The sequence below is a fragment of the Cuculus canorus genome, chromosome 3 (assembly GCF_017976375.1).
Source record: "Cuculus canorus isolate bCucCan1 chromosome 3, bCucCan1.pri, whole genome shotgun sequence".
NCBI lineage: Eukaryota > Metazoa > Chordata > Aves > Cuculiformes > Cuculidae > Cuculus > Cuculus canorus.
The window spans coordinates 111,373,944-111,388,308 of record NC_071403.1 but is presented as its reverse complement, the minus strand read 5'-3'; the positions used below and the strand labels follow the sequence as shown (position 1 = coordinate 111,388,308).

The window sequence follows — 14,365 nt, the reverse complement described above, 5'->3', positions numbered from 1 at the left end:
TTCCCCTGTTTTCATTGCTACTTATCATTCTACTAATATTTGTGTTGGTGCAGATTTTATCAGCATTATCTTATGTGTATTTCCTGAACACACACAGAAATGTTGAATAACCCTTGGTGTAGAATTGTTTCCTGCAGAAACACACTAGGAATTCACAGAGTCAGTAAAGATCTGTGTTGAAAGCTTCTTAATTGGCAGTAAGTACTTTAACAAATGCCTCTTAGTGCTATAGAAGTGTCGAACACAACCATTAAATGTATTATTGAACAACACTGAGGAAAAATAAAATACAGTCCCTCTACGCAGCTCATTCTATTACTTAGTCCCCTCCCCTCGAAATATCAATTTTCTCTGACAATTTACATGGCACAAAAATACCCTTTAATTATTTTTTGTTTTGAGGATTTTACTTGAAACAAATGTCAGGCTAACTGCTCGATAGTGCCCCAAAGTGTCATATTTACTTTTTTCATCATACTGGTGGAACATCAGAGAGAAACAGAAGAGAAATAAACATTCCCTTGGGAACAATGGTTGCAAAGCAGCTCCTGTTTGCTTTAGGAGTCAATAAAATAAGACGTGAGGTATGTTTTATCTTAAGAACTAGGAATAACTACAAGTTCGAACCTGCTTGCTCAGTAGGCTGCCATTTCACAGATGGAAATGATGAGTCGTCAGTATTTTGTAGCTATTCTGAGTAAAACTTTCATTTCATGCAGCCCTGTTCCTCCATTTCTGAAACAAATTAAGGGCGGAAACAGCTGCTTTTCTCACTACCATGCTAACAATTTCACGCTTTTAAAAAGCAGGACTTAATCATGCTCAAAAGTGCTACTTGTAAGCATGAAGCAATGGGTGTGTGGATGGGGGTAGAATTTAGACCACCTCAGATTCAAATGGTACATTAAGTCCAGCTACTAGCACTACACTAAAAAATTCACAGCTCACTTAATCACTGAATCCCAGCTCTGCAGAAGTTTTTGTCTGGATCTATGCACACAAACCTAGCCCCAGGCTCTAATATCCTCCTGCAATGTGCAATCTGCAAAGAAAAGAACAGCTTTTTAATCAGGTTTTTTCCAGAGCTTTTGAGCTGGGATGCTAAGGGGAGGGAATCTTTATCAGGATGTGTAGCGACAGGATGAGGGAGAATGATTTTAAGCTGAAAGAGGGTAGAATTAGATTAAATACTAAGAATATTTTACTGTGAGGGTGGTGAGGCACTGCCCACGGGTCACCTGGAGAAGTCATGGATGCCCCATCCCTGAAGGTGTTCATGGCCAGGCTGGAAGAGCCTTTGAGTAACCTATCTAGTAAGATATCCCTGCCCACAGCAGGGGGTTGGGACTGGATGATATACTCTATTACTTTCCAAGGTCTAATTTTGTCATTGTGAACTTCACAACAGTCAAATCTCTTGCTAATTTGGAGCTTTGGAGCCACTCTGACCTTGCACTGGAGGTGGGGAAAGGCTGCAAACAGAGGGGATCGCGGGAGCCACAGCCGTTCAGCACAGATCACACCGAGCACACAGCGTTGTCACGTCCAAAAAACTAAAAAGCTCAGGAAAAACACTAAATTAAAAAGAATGCGATCAGAGGAACACTCTATGTAACTTTCAAAAAAAAATACAACTACTTAGATGAAACTTTACTTTAGCTTAAATCAAAATAGTCCACTTTTTGTAGTAGTAACTACTTCTTGTAGGACCCTGGAAGGAGGATGCAAGGGGGGGGTGTGCAAGAGGGGGGATGCGGGGGGGGGGGGGGGGGAATGCGGGGAGGAAGAATGCGGGGGGGAAGATGGGCGGGATGGATGCAAGGGGGAAACGCAAAGGGATGCAAGGGGCGGGGTGGAGGGTCACAGCGTGTTTCTCTGCGAGCTGCCCGCCCACACCCACGCCCCCCCAGCTCCCACCCAACCTCAGGACCCCCCTCTCCCCCCAACCCCGCCCTGCCGCGCCTGCTCAGTCCCCGCCGAACCCCCCCCATCCCGGCCCCCTCCCGCCCGCAGCGCCTGACGCGGCCGCTGCCCATTGGCTGCCCCAGTGCGCCAGCGCCGCAGCCCGGCCAGTCAGCGGCGGCCACGGCGGGGGCGAAGGGGCGGGGAGGGGGCGTGGCCTGCGGGAGAGCGGCGAGGGGCTATGGCGGCGCGTGCGGAGGGAGCGCTCTGGTGGGGTAGGAGCGGCCGGGGACGGGACTGGGGACGGGGGCGAGGTTGGGGGGACAGGGGGGCGTGGGTGGGGGGACGGGGGGCGAGGTTGGGGGCACGGGGGGCGAGGTTGGGGGCGTCTTTAGGGCGAGGATGGCGAGGATAATAAGGCTGAGGAGGGCGAGGCTGAGGAGGGCGAGGCTGAGGAGGAAGAGGGCGAGGAGGAGGGTGAAGGTGAGGTGGAAGAAGAGGAGGAGGGTGAGGTGGAAGAAGAGGAGGAGGGTGAGGTGGTGGAAGAGGAGGAGGGTGAGGTGGTGGAAGAGGAGGAGGAGGAGGAGGAGGAGGGTGAGGTGGAAGAGGAGGAGGAGGGGGAGGAGGAAGAGGAGGGGGAGGAGGAAGAGAAGGGGAGAAGGGGGAGGTGGAAGAGGAGGGGGGAGGAGGAAGAGGGGGGAGGAGGAAGAGGGGGTGAGGTGGAAGAGGAGGGGGGAGGAGGAAGAGGAGGGGGGGAGGAGGAAGAGGAGGGGGAGAAGGGGGACGGTGAGGAAGAGGAGGAGGGGGAGGAGGAGGAGGGTGGGGTGAAGGCGAGGAGGAGGGGGAGGAGGAGGAGGGTGGGGTGAAGGCTCCAGGCTGTGGATGGCTTTGGTGGTGGCAGCAGTGCATTTTGGCCACTGGCCATCCTGCTGACACAAGAAGTGGTTACCATTACGAAAAATGGAATATTATTTTTTTTAAGCTAAAGTAGAGTTAAGTTTCATCTAAGTAATTGCATTTCTTTTTTGGAAGTTACACAGAATGTCCCTCTGATTGCACGCGTTCCTTCAAGCAATGTTTTTGCATACTCTCTTCATTCTTTGGAGATAATACGCTTTGTGCTCAGTGTGATCTGTGCTGAGCAGATGTGGCTCCTGCGATCCCCTCTGTTTGCAGCCTTTCCCCATCTCTAATGCAGGAACAGGCAGAGCTGGCTGCAAAGCTCCAAATTAGCAAGAATTTTGACTGTTGTGAAGTTCATAATAGCATTACAATTAGACCTTGGAAAGTTATAGAGTATGCATAAGATTTCTGGGAGAATTTATCCATATGCCTGTACCCTCATGTGCCCAGGCCTGATAAAGGGTGCTTGCTTTCTAAAACCCTAAAATGAGTCTTAGAGAGAATTTATTTGCTGGCATTTTCGGTATTATGAGCTATTGTGCTGGATGATATACTCTACTGCTTTCCACGTGGGTTGCTGGTAGGGTACCAGGGTGCAGGCAGATGGCCTAAAGATCCCAGGAGCAAAAATAATTAAAGGGAATGGTGGACGTTTGATCCAGAAAGCCAACCGCATCCTGGGCTGCTTCATAAGAAGCACGGTCAGCAGGGCAAGGGAGGGGATTCTGCCTCTCTACTCTGCTCTCATGAGACTCCACCTGGAATCCTGTGTCAAGTTCTGGAACCCCAACAAAAGAAGGGTATGGAACTGTTGGAGCGAGTGCAGGAGAGGCCACAGAGATGATCTGAACGCTGCAAGAGGACAGGCTGAGAGAGTTGGGGTTGTTCAGCCTGGAGAAGAGAAGGCTTTGGGGAGACCTTGGAGCAGCCTTTAAGTACCTGAAGGGGGGGCTACAGAAAAGCTGGGGAGGGACTGTACAAGGGCATGTAGTGATAGGACAAGGGAGAATGGCTTTAATTTGGAGAGGGGAAGATTCAGATTAGATGTTAGGAAAAAATTCTTCACGTTGAGGTTGGAGAGGCACTGGCACAAGTTCCCCAGACAAGTCATGGCTGCCCCATCCTTGGAGGTGTTCAAGGCCAGGTTGGATGGGGCTTTGAGCAGCCTGATCCAGTGGGAGGTATCCCTGCCCATGGCAGGGGGATTAGAACTGTGCGGGCTTTAAAGTCCTTTCCAACCCAAACCATTCTATGAACTAATGACTGAAGACAAAAGGGGGATTCCATGAGCGACTGTGCTTCCTTTCCCCCTTCTGCTAAGTCCTCTTTGCTGAGTAAATCTGTAAACCTGTTCGTTAGTGCCTCTCAGACCTCTTTATAGAAACACTGAGGGTGCAGATAACTCCACACAGAGAAGAAAGGGGAAGGCTCTGCTCACCGAGGGCACACGTATGGCTATGTCTGAACCTCAGCACTTCAAGCTCTGCTGCAGGAGGTGTGAGTGTTTCAAGGAGGGAGTTCACCAGCATCCCATAGCAAATGCTTTTTTTCACAGCTCTTCAGAGTTACAACTTGGTTTTTTGATGAGAACTGATAATAGCGGCATGGAGCTGCCTTAGTTGGTTTAACAATGCTCCTATCTATGTAATTTGCTTATATTGGAAAACAACTTTTGAAATCAGATTATTTGATTTTTTTTTTATTTTTTTTTTGCCTTAATACCAGGACAGGTTTGCATTTTCCTGGCTTAGATGTTTGTATGAGAACAATCTTTTTATCTGCTAAAGATGAATTAAACCTTGACTATTTCAGTGTAGAAGAGAAAATATCCCACTAGTTCATGAGTCACAGTTTTAAAAAAAATGATGCAGTGATACATGACTAAGTGGATTTCAGCCTGTGCTTTCCTTTGTGAGTTCTCTTTAGCAGGTGCTTTTGCATAAGCTAGAACATCTCTATTTGAAGTGACAGAAATGGCTGAATGAACTCTGTTCAGCTTCTGAATGTATTCTGCTACAGATCTCTTTAGGTGATGCCAATTTTAGGTGATGTTGAATTCAATTTAGTGGTCTCATTCCATCTAGAAAGGGGTATTTCTCTTGAGAATGACTGTGACATTTAAGTAGCTTTTTCCATCCTTTTTTTTTCACTCTAGCCCAGCAGCAGCTGCTACTATAGGTCACCATAGCATGCAGTGACAGCCATGGATTGCCCTGGAAGGCAGCTGATTAGTGTTGATGAAGTGCTGTTTGTGTGTGGGCATATTGAAGGGAGAGAGACAATCTTAACATGTAGGATCACCCCAAAAGAAGGTGATTGGGTCCTAAGGACAGAAGATGCTGTTAGGGGGACAGGGGTGGTGCTGTGGCCTGAGTGCTGGGTTGCAGTGTGACAATTCAGTCCTGATGTCTGGTTGGACAGCCTGAAAGATGTTACTTCTCTCAGCTTTTCTCACCTGCAGAATAGCTGTAATAAAACTGGCTTTTCTTGACCAGGACTGATAAAGCATGGGTGATGCTGTGCAATCTGTGCACCATGTGCTGCAGAGTTTATGCATCACTGAACTGTATCTTCCTCTTGCGTTCAGCCTCGAGACTGTGCAGCTTCCTATGCAAGTTATTGACCACTTGCAGCAAAACTAACTACCTTTTGCTTAGTTCTAAGTTGGATATCTGAGCTCTTACTACCCCCAGTCTTTGGTGGATTAAGAGAAGTCTTTTGCTATGTGGATTTTGTTGCAGAGATGCTTGTCGTCTTTCATCAAGTCATCTCTTAATCTTCCTGACTAGGTAGAAGGAAGGATTAGGAAGTTTTATGTGCAAACTCTGCAGCAATAATAAGATCCAGAAGTGACTAGAAGTATGATATATTTCTTAAGAGAAAACAATTTCCCTGTACCTTTTAATGCCTTTTTTTTTTCTTTTAGTATTTTAAGGGTGCCTGATCTGTTAACCAAAGAGCTTTAGCTGTTTTTCTCCAGTCTGATGCGAGAGAAACAAGTCAATGCTAGATCAAGATCCTACTGATCAAGAATGAAAGAAGTCCCTGCACTGCCAGTACGCCAAATGCTGGTCCTAAAATCAGTGTAACTGTACAGAGGCTTGTTGAGGCAGTCATTATGTTATGCTATTAAAGATGTGTTTGAGTGCCTGCTATGCATGATGCATGGGCAATTGGCTTAGGAGTTTCTGTGAGAAAGAACTAAAATAAAATGTAGCTGATCATGGGGATCTGTCTGAAAATTCCATTGGTCTAGTATCAGTAGTAGTTAGGGTAGCAGCTTTGACAAAATGCTCTCTGGAGGGCCATAGCAGGAGTGGCATAACTCCAGCTAGCTTTAGACACAGAGAATATATTACATGATCCTGGGGACTCATGATTTAAGTGAGGAGGGAAAGCATGTATCTTGCCTTAACTGCCTTTTTTTTTTTTCTGGTAGGACTGGAATCTCTTTCCTTTTTTTTCTGCTGATTTGCAGGGGCTGGTGCAGTGATTTAGCCATGGCAACAGGAGAGCCATAAATAATCAGAATGCAGAAAAAATGCAGAAGTGCCGATTACTTTTCTTTGTGTTCTAGGCACAGTGAGCTGCACGCTATTCCTGGCAGTTAATGGTTTATATTCGGCCAGTGATGATGTGATAGAGCTAACACCAACTAACTTCAACAAGGAGGTCATCCAGAGTGAAAGCCTGTGGCTTGTGGAGTTCTACGCCCCATGGTAAGGGTAGCAGTGGTGTACTTGTATGCTGCTCTTTCATGATAAGAGCAAGCAAATCTGGTGCTGATCAGTCCAGGGTTTCATTCAGTTGTTGGCAGTACAGTTATTAATTCGATGGCCTCGTGACTAGCAAAACAGCTATAAGTAGGATTCCTATTCTAAATACCCTCACCGGGGAAAAGACAGTAGTTGGTTTCAAGTTGGCAAATAATGCCTAATAACACGAACTTATGCCATTTTACTACTTCAATTTTTCTGCTGAAATTAGTGTTAAAAAGGACTAATCAAGGTGCAGCAGGTGAGAGGGCTCCTTGCTTCTGCCTTTCTGAACCTGATTCTGATTGGAAGCACAGATTTGAATTCACATTCAAAATTTCCAGTTTCCATTGAAAAATACTGGCTTTGTGCATCTTAATTTAGCAATTCTATCTTGTGTCCTGCTCACATGCAGAGGATGGATTTCATCTTCCCTGTAAATTCTGGTGAGATATATTCCCCCTTTGCACAAATCCTCTGTGCAACTGCCATCCAGAGCATCCAGGGAAGAAAGGGGCCTTTCTTTGCAACGCCTTAACTGTGTCTGGACCGAGACAGCCCTAAGGGGGAGACTTCCAGTGTTGCAGCTTTACAGGCAACAAGGAGTTTTATTGAACAAAGTGTAGAACAGGTATAAGTAAATTGGCAGCTCCTCTTTCCTTGCAGACTTGTGATGCTGTGATTATACACCAGCTGCCAGTCAACTATTGATCTCCCACAGCCGCCTCCAGGAGATGTCCCACAAATTCTTGCTAGCTAAATTACCTCTAGAATATTTTTATGGGGGGCCTTAGCTTGCAACAAGCCGGCTAGGGTGCAAATCTGGATTTTGGTGCTCACGTTTGCCTGTTAGGAAAGCCAGGTGGCTTTTGAGAAGCGTGTATCAAGATATTTGGAGCCAACAAAAAAAAGTGTGCGCACTTGGGTAACATATAGGGAGGTTTTTCTTTGGAAGTCTGAGTGATGATGTGATGTGGCATAACCTCTTACCCTCTTCATGAGTCAATCTTAAGTCTTTCACGGTTTGGTGTGAGCCTCTGTAGTTGCAAACGCAACAAGGCCACTCTGTGAAATCGTCATCAGATCCAAATGACAGTTATTGTTGTTTTTTTCTGAAAGGTGTGGTCATTGTCAAAGACTAACCCCTGAGTGGAAGAAAGCAGCAACGGCATTAAAAGTAAGTTTAACTTTTAAATATGTTTGTGACAGTGGCTTGAGAAGAGTTTGGCTGTTTCATCTGCTTGGGAACATGGAGGTGGGGCTTGATCCCCAAAACCATATCACTTTAATCATACTTGTGCAGCCAGAGAAGTGGCCAACCAGAGGCACTTAAACTCAGGGTTTTTCTGGGATTTCTTTTCCTTTTTTTTTGAAAAGGAAGCAAGTCAGTTCTGTCCCTGTGAATTCACAGTACTGTTTTCCAGAGCTGTTTTTTAATAGCACCAGAAGACATTTGAATCCAGCCATCCCCCAAAATAGCATGTTTCCCATTTCTTCTCCTGTCCTATCACCTGCCTCTGAAGACCAGGAACAGCACGAACTTGAGTATTTTATGACAGCATTGCAAACTGTAGGTGTGAAGAGTATTTTTTCTGTTACAGAAAACGTGGCCATGTAGTGATTTGCTGAACTCCTGCCTATGTAGAATATATTCTCCTTCTTAACAAAAAAACCACAAAGCCAAAGTCCACAAACTAACCAAACAGAATACTTAACTGAAAAAAAAACCAAGCCCCAAACAATTTAAAATTTGGTTGTTGGGATGAAGAAAGAAATGGAGATATATGGTGTTCTGCAGTTAAATGCTTTTAGTGGGGATAACACTTCTGGTGACTGTTTTCTTACCGTTCCAGAGAGACTCTCTCTCTCCAACACAGAGTATAAAATATGTTAAATCACTGTAGAAGTCTTAGGTTTTGTTTTTATTTCCGTAGGGTGTAGTGAAAGTAGGTGCAGTAGATGCAGATAAGCATCAGTCCTTGGGTGGACAGTATGGAGTCAGAGGGTTTCCAACTATCAAGATATTTGGAGCCAACAAAAACAAAGCAGAGGATTATCAAGGTAAATGTGATACTCTTTCACGCACTGCATGTCTTAAAAACTTCCCTGAATACAGTAGTTATGGTAGCTGTTAATGCTGTCTTGTATGAAATTTCCTTCCTTTCTAGTGCTTGTAGTAACAGAGAGATGAATGAGTGGGATTTGTTTTACCAAATAGTGTGTGTCTTAGCATAGGCTAACAGTCCACCTGCAGTCTGTAGTTGGTGGAGGTTAGTGGGCAGTTCCAAATAATTATTCCTTTCTTCCAGTTTACTGGGAGCTTGCCACAGTTGCACTCCATCAGAGAAGGTGGGGAGTTAAAAAGTGGAATGAAGTCAACCACGCTATTGGTGTTTCTCAGTTATGTCTCACAGCTAGTACCATCTCACAGCCTGGTCTTGCCTTTCCTGAAAAATCCTTAGGATGAGGGAGTATTTAGTTTATAATTAAGTCAGGGCCTTACCTTTAACTGGCCTTTTGATGCTTTAATCACTTGATTTTGCTGTGTTGCAGGTGGCAGGACAAGTGATGCCATTGTCGATGCTGCTCTGAGTGCTCTCCGATCCCTCGTGAAAGACCGTCTTAGTGGCAGAAGTGGAGGATATAGTTCTGGAAAACAGGTATTTGAAGGAATGTGTGGGTTTGTTTTCAGCTGGAGTCTGTCCTGTAGGGGAGGTTGGAGCTTGTGCTCCCAATTCTGTTCATAGGATACTTGAAATTGGAAGGGATCTCTGGAGGTTGTCTTAATCCCAGTGCAGGGTCAGCTAGAGCAGGGCCGTGTCTCATCAAGTTGTGGATATCACCAAGAACTGAGACTCCACACAGACTGCACTCTTTGGGCAACCTGTTTCAGTGTCTTACCACCCTCACAGCTGAAAAGTTTTCTCTTCTGTTTAATTTAAATTAATATATTTCAACTTGAACCCTTTTTGTCCTGTCACCAGGCATCACAGAGAAGAGTTTGCATGTGTTTTCATTCCTCCCCTCCGCTTGGGTATTTATATATTTGGATAGGATTCATGCTGAGCCTTCTCTCATTGTATGTCGGATGCTCAAAATGCTTATCAGTTATGACCCTTGGTGGGTTTGCCCAAGTGTGTGCATGCCTCTTATACTGAGGAGCCCAGAACTAGATCCAGCACTCCAGGTGTTTCACACAGTGCTGAGCTGAGGGAAGGATCACTTGCCCAGACCTGGGGGTAACTCCCTGCCTAATGCTGCTCAGGAGGCTTTTGACTGTCTTTGGCACAGGGGTGCCGTGCTGGCTCAAGTTCAACTTGTCCACCAGAACTCGCACATCCCTCTCTGAAATGCTGCTTTCCAGCTAGTCAGTCGCCAGCACATACTGGTGCATGGGGTTATTATTCCCTAGCTGCAGAACTTTGGGGAGCACTTGTTCTCAGACAAATCAGAGCATGAAGAACTGGGGAATTGTTTGCACATCTTGTTAGTCAGTATGACCTGATTTCTCTCTCTTTTTTTTTTTTTTCCTGTTCTTTCTTAAGAGAAGGTTCACTTGCTCTTTCTTGCAAGTACTCTGGGAGTAGACTGTGTGTATTGTCAGCTCTAAAATGGGAAAGTTGTATGACCTAACACTGCCTGTTCTGTATCTTGTTCAAATAAAGATCATTTTGGTACGACACAACACATAAGGAATGGCTTGCGTGGGAAACCTGTTTTGATTACTGCTGATCTGAGGATCTGTGTGTTTCTTACAGAGCCGAGAGAGTGGAGGTGCAGATAAGAAGGATGTGATTGAACTGACTGATGACAGCTTTGATAAGAATGTCATAAATAGTGACGATGTGTGGATGGTGGAGTTTTATGCCCCATGGTGTGGACACTGCAAAAAGTAAATGAGGTTTTTCTTTGTTAATTTGGTGCCCATTAGTGCTCATTTTTTACAGTACCCTGAATCCTCTAGAAGGGACCTTAAGTCTCAGGTGTATCATAAGAGGTGTTTTAACAAAACCGTGTGGGTTTTGGCTGCCTATGGCACCTTGGTGCTGCTCTGGCTGCACTTCTCCAGAGCAGTGAAGTTACCAGTGGAAATAAGATCCAGAATTCATATTGAGCTTTTCATTCCTTCAGATGCAGGACATCAGTCTCATTTAGAATAACATTCCTAACTGGCGTTCACTGCAAAGACTTAATTTTTTTCCTGTGTGTAGTATGCTACATAACGTTGGAATGTGGTATGCTTTTGCTAGCTCTGAGAGGGCTCAGAGCACTCGTTTTTTGTTTTTCAGTCTGGAGCCAGAATGGGCAGCTGCTGCCACTGAGGTGAAGGAACAAACAAAGGGAAAAGTAAAGCTGGCTGCAGTAGACGCAACAGTCAACCAGGTGCTGGCAAGCCGATATGGGGTGAGTGTACTATGTAGCGGTTACAGTTTCCTTTCCATCTCTAGTAACTCCAATTTCCTTTTAATGCTTACTGAATTCTTCCTTAATCTGGCACCACTCAGATGTTTCGTGCTAAAAATATTAAGTGACACATAGCATTTTCCCACAAAAAAATCATTCCTGAATGTCAGTAGCGGTATAAATAAATGGAGTGAGAGGAAAGGAATAAATATGGATGTTGCTGATAAAAAGGCTGTTTATTTCCATTAGTTCTTGTACAGCTTTTTCGTCTGAAGTGAGAGATCTCTCCTTTCAGACTGTTTCTATGCTGCATGTTCCTAGAACACACACATGTACCTGAAGATCTTGGAGCCAGTTGTTCCAAGGATCAATTCAACAGTATTAGCTGCTTAGATCAGCCATTCTGTGAGCCCAAAGTGAGCTGGTATTTTTTAATACAGTACAGGAAGCTTATAGTGTGCTCCTTACTTTCCCTGTTAAGCGCATGTAGCTGGCAGTTAGCAGGAAGAGTTAACAAGTTTTACTGGAAGCGTAGCAGAGGGCGCTTAAGGTCCATTTGTTGCTCTGTTGGCACGGTGCTGTTTCCACAGAGACGGATTGGGAAATCAGTGTAGAAAAAATGGGAAAAGTGAAGATAGCCTTCCTGGCATTTAAACTGGCAGTACTTTGTGTTTCTAAACCAAGGTGAAACCGCTGCTCATCCATCAGTCCTAAAACTTGAAACACTATATATAAGCCTTGTTTTGAATTGTTGCGCAAGTAGGAAGCTTCAAAGTTGTTGAAGTTCAGTCATAACATCCTGTGAGTCTGGATTCAGTCTCATCCCTTTCTCTTAATCTAGAACAAATCAGAGTAGCAGATAATTCCACCATAAATATTCAGATTTATTTGAGCTGATGGCTTAAACTTGTCTTTCAGATCCGTGGATTTCCCACAATTAAAATCTTCCAGAAAGGAGAGGAGCCTGTTGATTATGATGGTGGGAGAACTAGATCTGACATCATTGCTCGTGCTCTGGATCTGTTTTCTGATAATGCCCCACCACCTGAGCTGCTGGAGGTACCTCTACGTCATCTTCTCAAGTTGCTTTTCCATCATATCTTTTGCAGCAGTTTCTACAGAACTATTCACTGTAAATAAAACAGCCCAAGTGTGATGCATGGCAGAATGTCAAGGATAACAAGTCTGATCGTTTAGATTTCTATTATTTAGTTTTTACTGTGACTTTTACAGTCCTTCAGTTAACAACAGAACTGATACAGTGAAAGCCTTGACAGGATGGTACCAGGGTGTCTGAATCCTCTCCTGAAGGACAAGTGAAAAAGTTGGGTTCCGAGCCCCATGTCTTTTCTTACAAGAAGGCGGCAGAGGTTTTCCATTTGTAAACTGCCCATTAGAAGTTGACTAAGCTTGCTTGTTGTCAAAAAACCCTCTGCTCTCTGTATGGTGACTTCTGGTTTCAGCTTCGTAAGGGTAGATTTGAACTGCTGATCAGTTCTGGTGCAGGAATAAAAAAATGATACCATTAATAATTTTTTTTTAAAGAAAGATATTTTAAAATGGTATTGGTAATCTTTGTTGTCCTTTTACAGTATCTGTTTTCTGTATGCCTTCTACTGTACTAATATTATGTACATTATTACATGTACATAATTGATGGGCATATATTGTCGCTGTGTGCTTAGGAATTTTACTCGTGGCAGTGCACAATCAAAATTTGAAGACCGCTGTTGGAGACTAATTGATTCCTTTTTAAGGTAGATCACACAAAACTGGTCTTGCTCTGTTAAATGTCCTCATCTTCAGCAAATGCTGCACCCTGCTGGCTTTCCTTATGCTAGCAGTACCATAAATGAAACCTACAGGCATGTCCATAGGTCTGGGTGTGCTATTTTCAGCTCTGGTCCAAGGACAGTGACTTTAAGTAAAAGTGACATCTTACTGTGCTCTCTGTAAGCTTTGTTTGGTGCCACTTATTTTCCTGTTGCTGCAAGTCTCAACAAAAGACTTGGTGAATTCTTTGAAATTAGTCTTGTGTTGAGGGACCAGTGAAGTAGGAGAGGATTGTAAGCTTTTTGTGTCAGGTTGTTTCAGTGCTTATTACCATGTAGGGTGAAGTTAATAGGCTGTTGGAGGGAATTGCAGTTACAGCTGCGTAACCAAGTCTTACTCTCATTGACTTTCTGCTGCTTTCTTTTAGATAATTAATGAAGATGTTCTGAAGAGTACCTGTGATGCTCATCAGCTGTGCATCGTTTCTGTCCTGCCTCATATTCTTGACACAGGTAAGACACAAAAGCAAGCAGACTTCTGTACGAATTTGTCACTTAAGGCACGTAGTTGTCTTTTGACTTGTCTAATTCTGTCTGACAAACAGGAGCTTCGGGGAGGAATTCTTACCTGGATGTCATGTTAAAAATGGCTGAAAAATATAAAAAGAAAATGTGGGGGTAAGTGTTGTTGTAGACTGGTTGGAAAAGATGTGAGCATTTTTAGAGGTAACAGGATAGCATTTGTATGATAGTGTTTTTTCTGCAGATAAGAATTGGTCCACGCTCAGGTTAGAATGTCGTGGTATTTCACTAACTGTGCTGTGGGAAGGGATGCAGTGCTGAATTTTTTTCTTCCCATCCACCTGTCAAATCCTGCTTTTACAAGTGATATCTAAGCATTAATGAGAGATGATTGAACATCTTTTATTCTTGTCCTAAGTGCTAAAATATTTTAGGGTAGTATTTATCCAGTTTCTTTTAGATCCTCTTGCTGGTGAGCAAGTCTGCCAATATGACTGAAAAAAGGAAAATTATAGTTCGTGAGCAAATTTCATGCTCTCAGAGGAGGAGGCCAGCAGGCTTTGCCTTTTCTTCTCCTGTCGAGTGGAGTTTTAAGATCTCTGGGAATTCTCTCGGAAGTGGGAGTTGTTCTGACACGCTGACTGCTGTGAAAAGGGGGGGCAAAACGTCATTAAAGCCTGAGGGTAAATGCAGAGATTGGCTGATTCCAGAGGTTCGTCAGAGAACTTCTTAACCATTAGAGGAACTGCGACCTGAGCAGTGAGGAACTAATGCTGAGTAAAATATTGGTCTTATAGTCTTTGGCCAGAAATCCTTTACAATGGGATTTGGGCACTACTTCTGTCATGTTTAAATCTGGCTTGAGCAACATTAAACTTTGCTTAATATAGGTTAAAGTGCAGCAGTTTATTCAGATTGGTAACAGAGTTCTTCCCCTGGACTGTTTTTCATGGCTCTTCTTCTGATCCATCTTTCAGTGGCTGTGAGCAGGGGGCTGACCTAGACCTGATGTTCAGAAGGGGCTTTTTTCTGTTACATGGTTCAAGACTGGGACGCTGCTATTCCCTGCTGACTTCAGTAACCATTGACACTGTCAAGGGCAGTTCA

At 44.2% G+C, this 14,365-nt stretch overlaps 1 protein-coding gene across 1 annotated transcript in view; it reads left to right on the top strand.

Annotated features, from left to right (window-relative positions):
• Positions 1 to 2,078: 2,078 nt before the first annotated feature.
• The window catches only part of PDIA6 (protein disulfide isomerase family A member 6), a 16,644-nt gene continuing 4,357 nt past the window's right edge, over positions 2,079 to 14,365 (top strand). The window contains exons 1-10 of the mRNA XM_054061927.1: positions 2,079 to 2,177; positions 6,383 to 6,524; positions 7,680 to 7,737; positions 8,495 to 8,621; positions 9,114 to 9,220; positions 10,319 to 10,452; positions 10,850 to 10,964; positions 11,883 to 12,023; positions 13,165 to 13,249; positions 13,342 to 13,414. Of these exons, the coding sequence (XP_053917902.1) occupies positions 2,144 to 2,177; positions 6,383 to 6,524; positions 7,680 to 7,737; positions 8,495 to 8,621; positions 9,114 to 9,220; positions 10,319 to 10,452; positions 10,850 to 10,964; positions 11,883 to 12,023; positions 13,165 to 13,249; positions 13,342 to 13,414 (1,016 nt within the window). The 5' untranslated portion in view covers positions 2,079 to 2,143. The remainder of the gene's footprint in view (positions 2,178 to 6,382; positions 6,525 to 7,679; positions 7,738 to 8,494; positions 8,622 to 9,113; positions 9,221 to 10,318; positions 10,453 to 10,849; positions 10,965 to 11,882; positions 12,024 to 13,164; positions 13,250 to 13,341; positions 13,415 to 14,365) is intronic.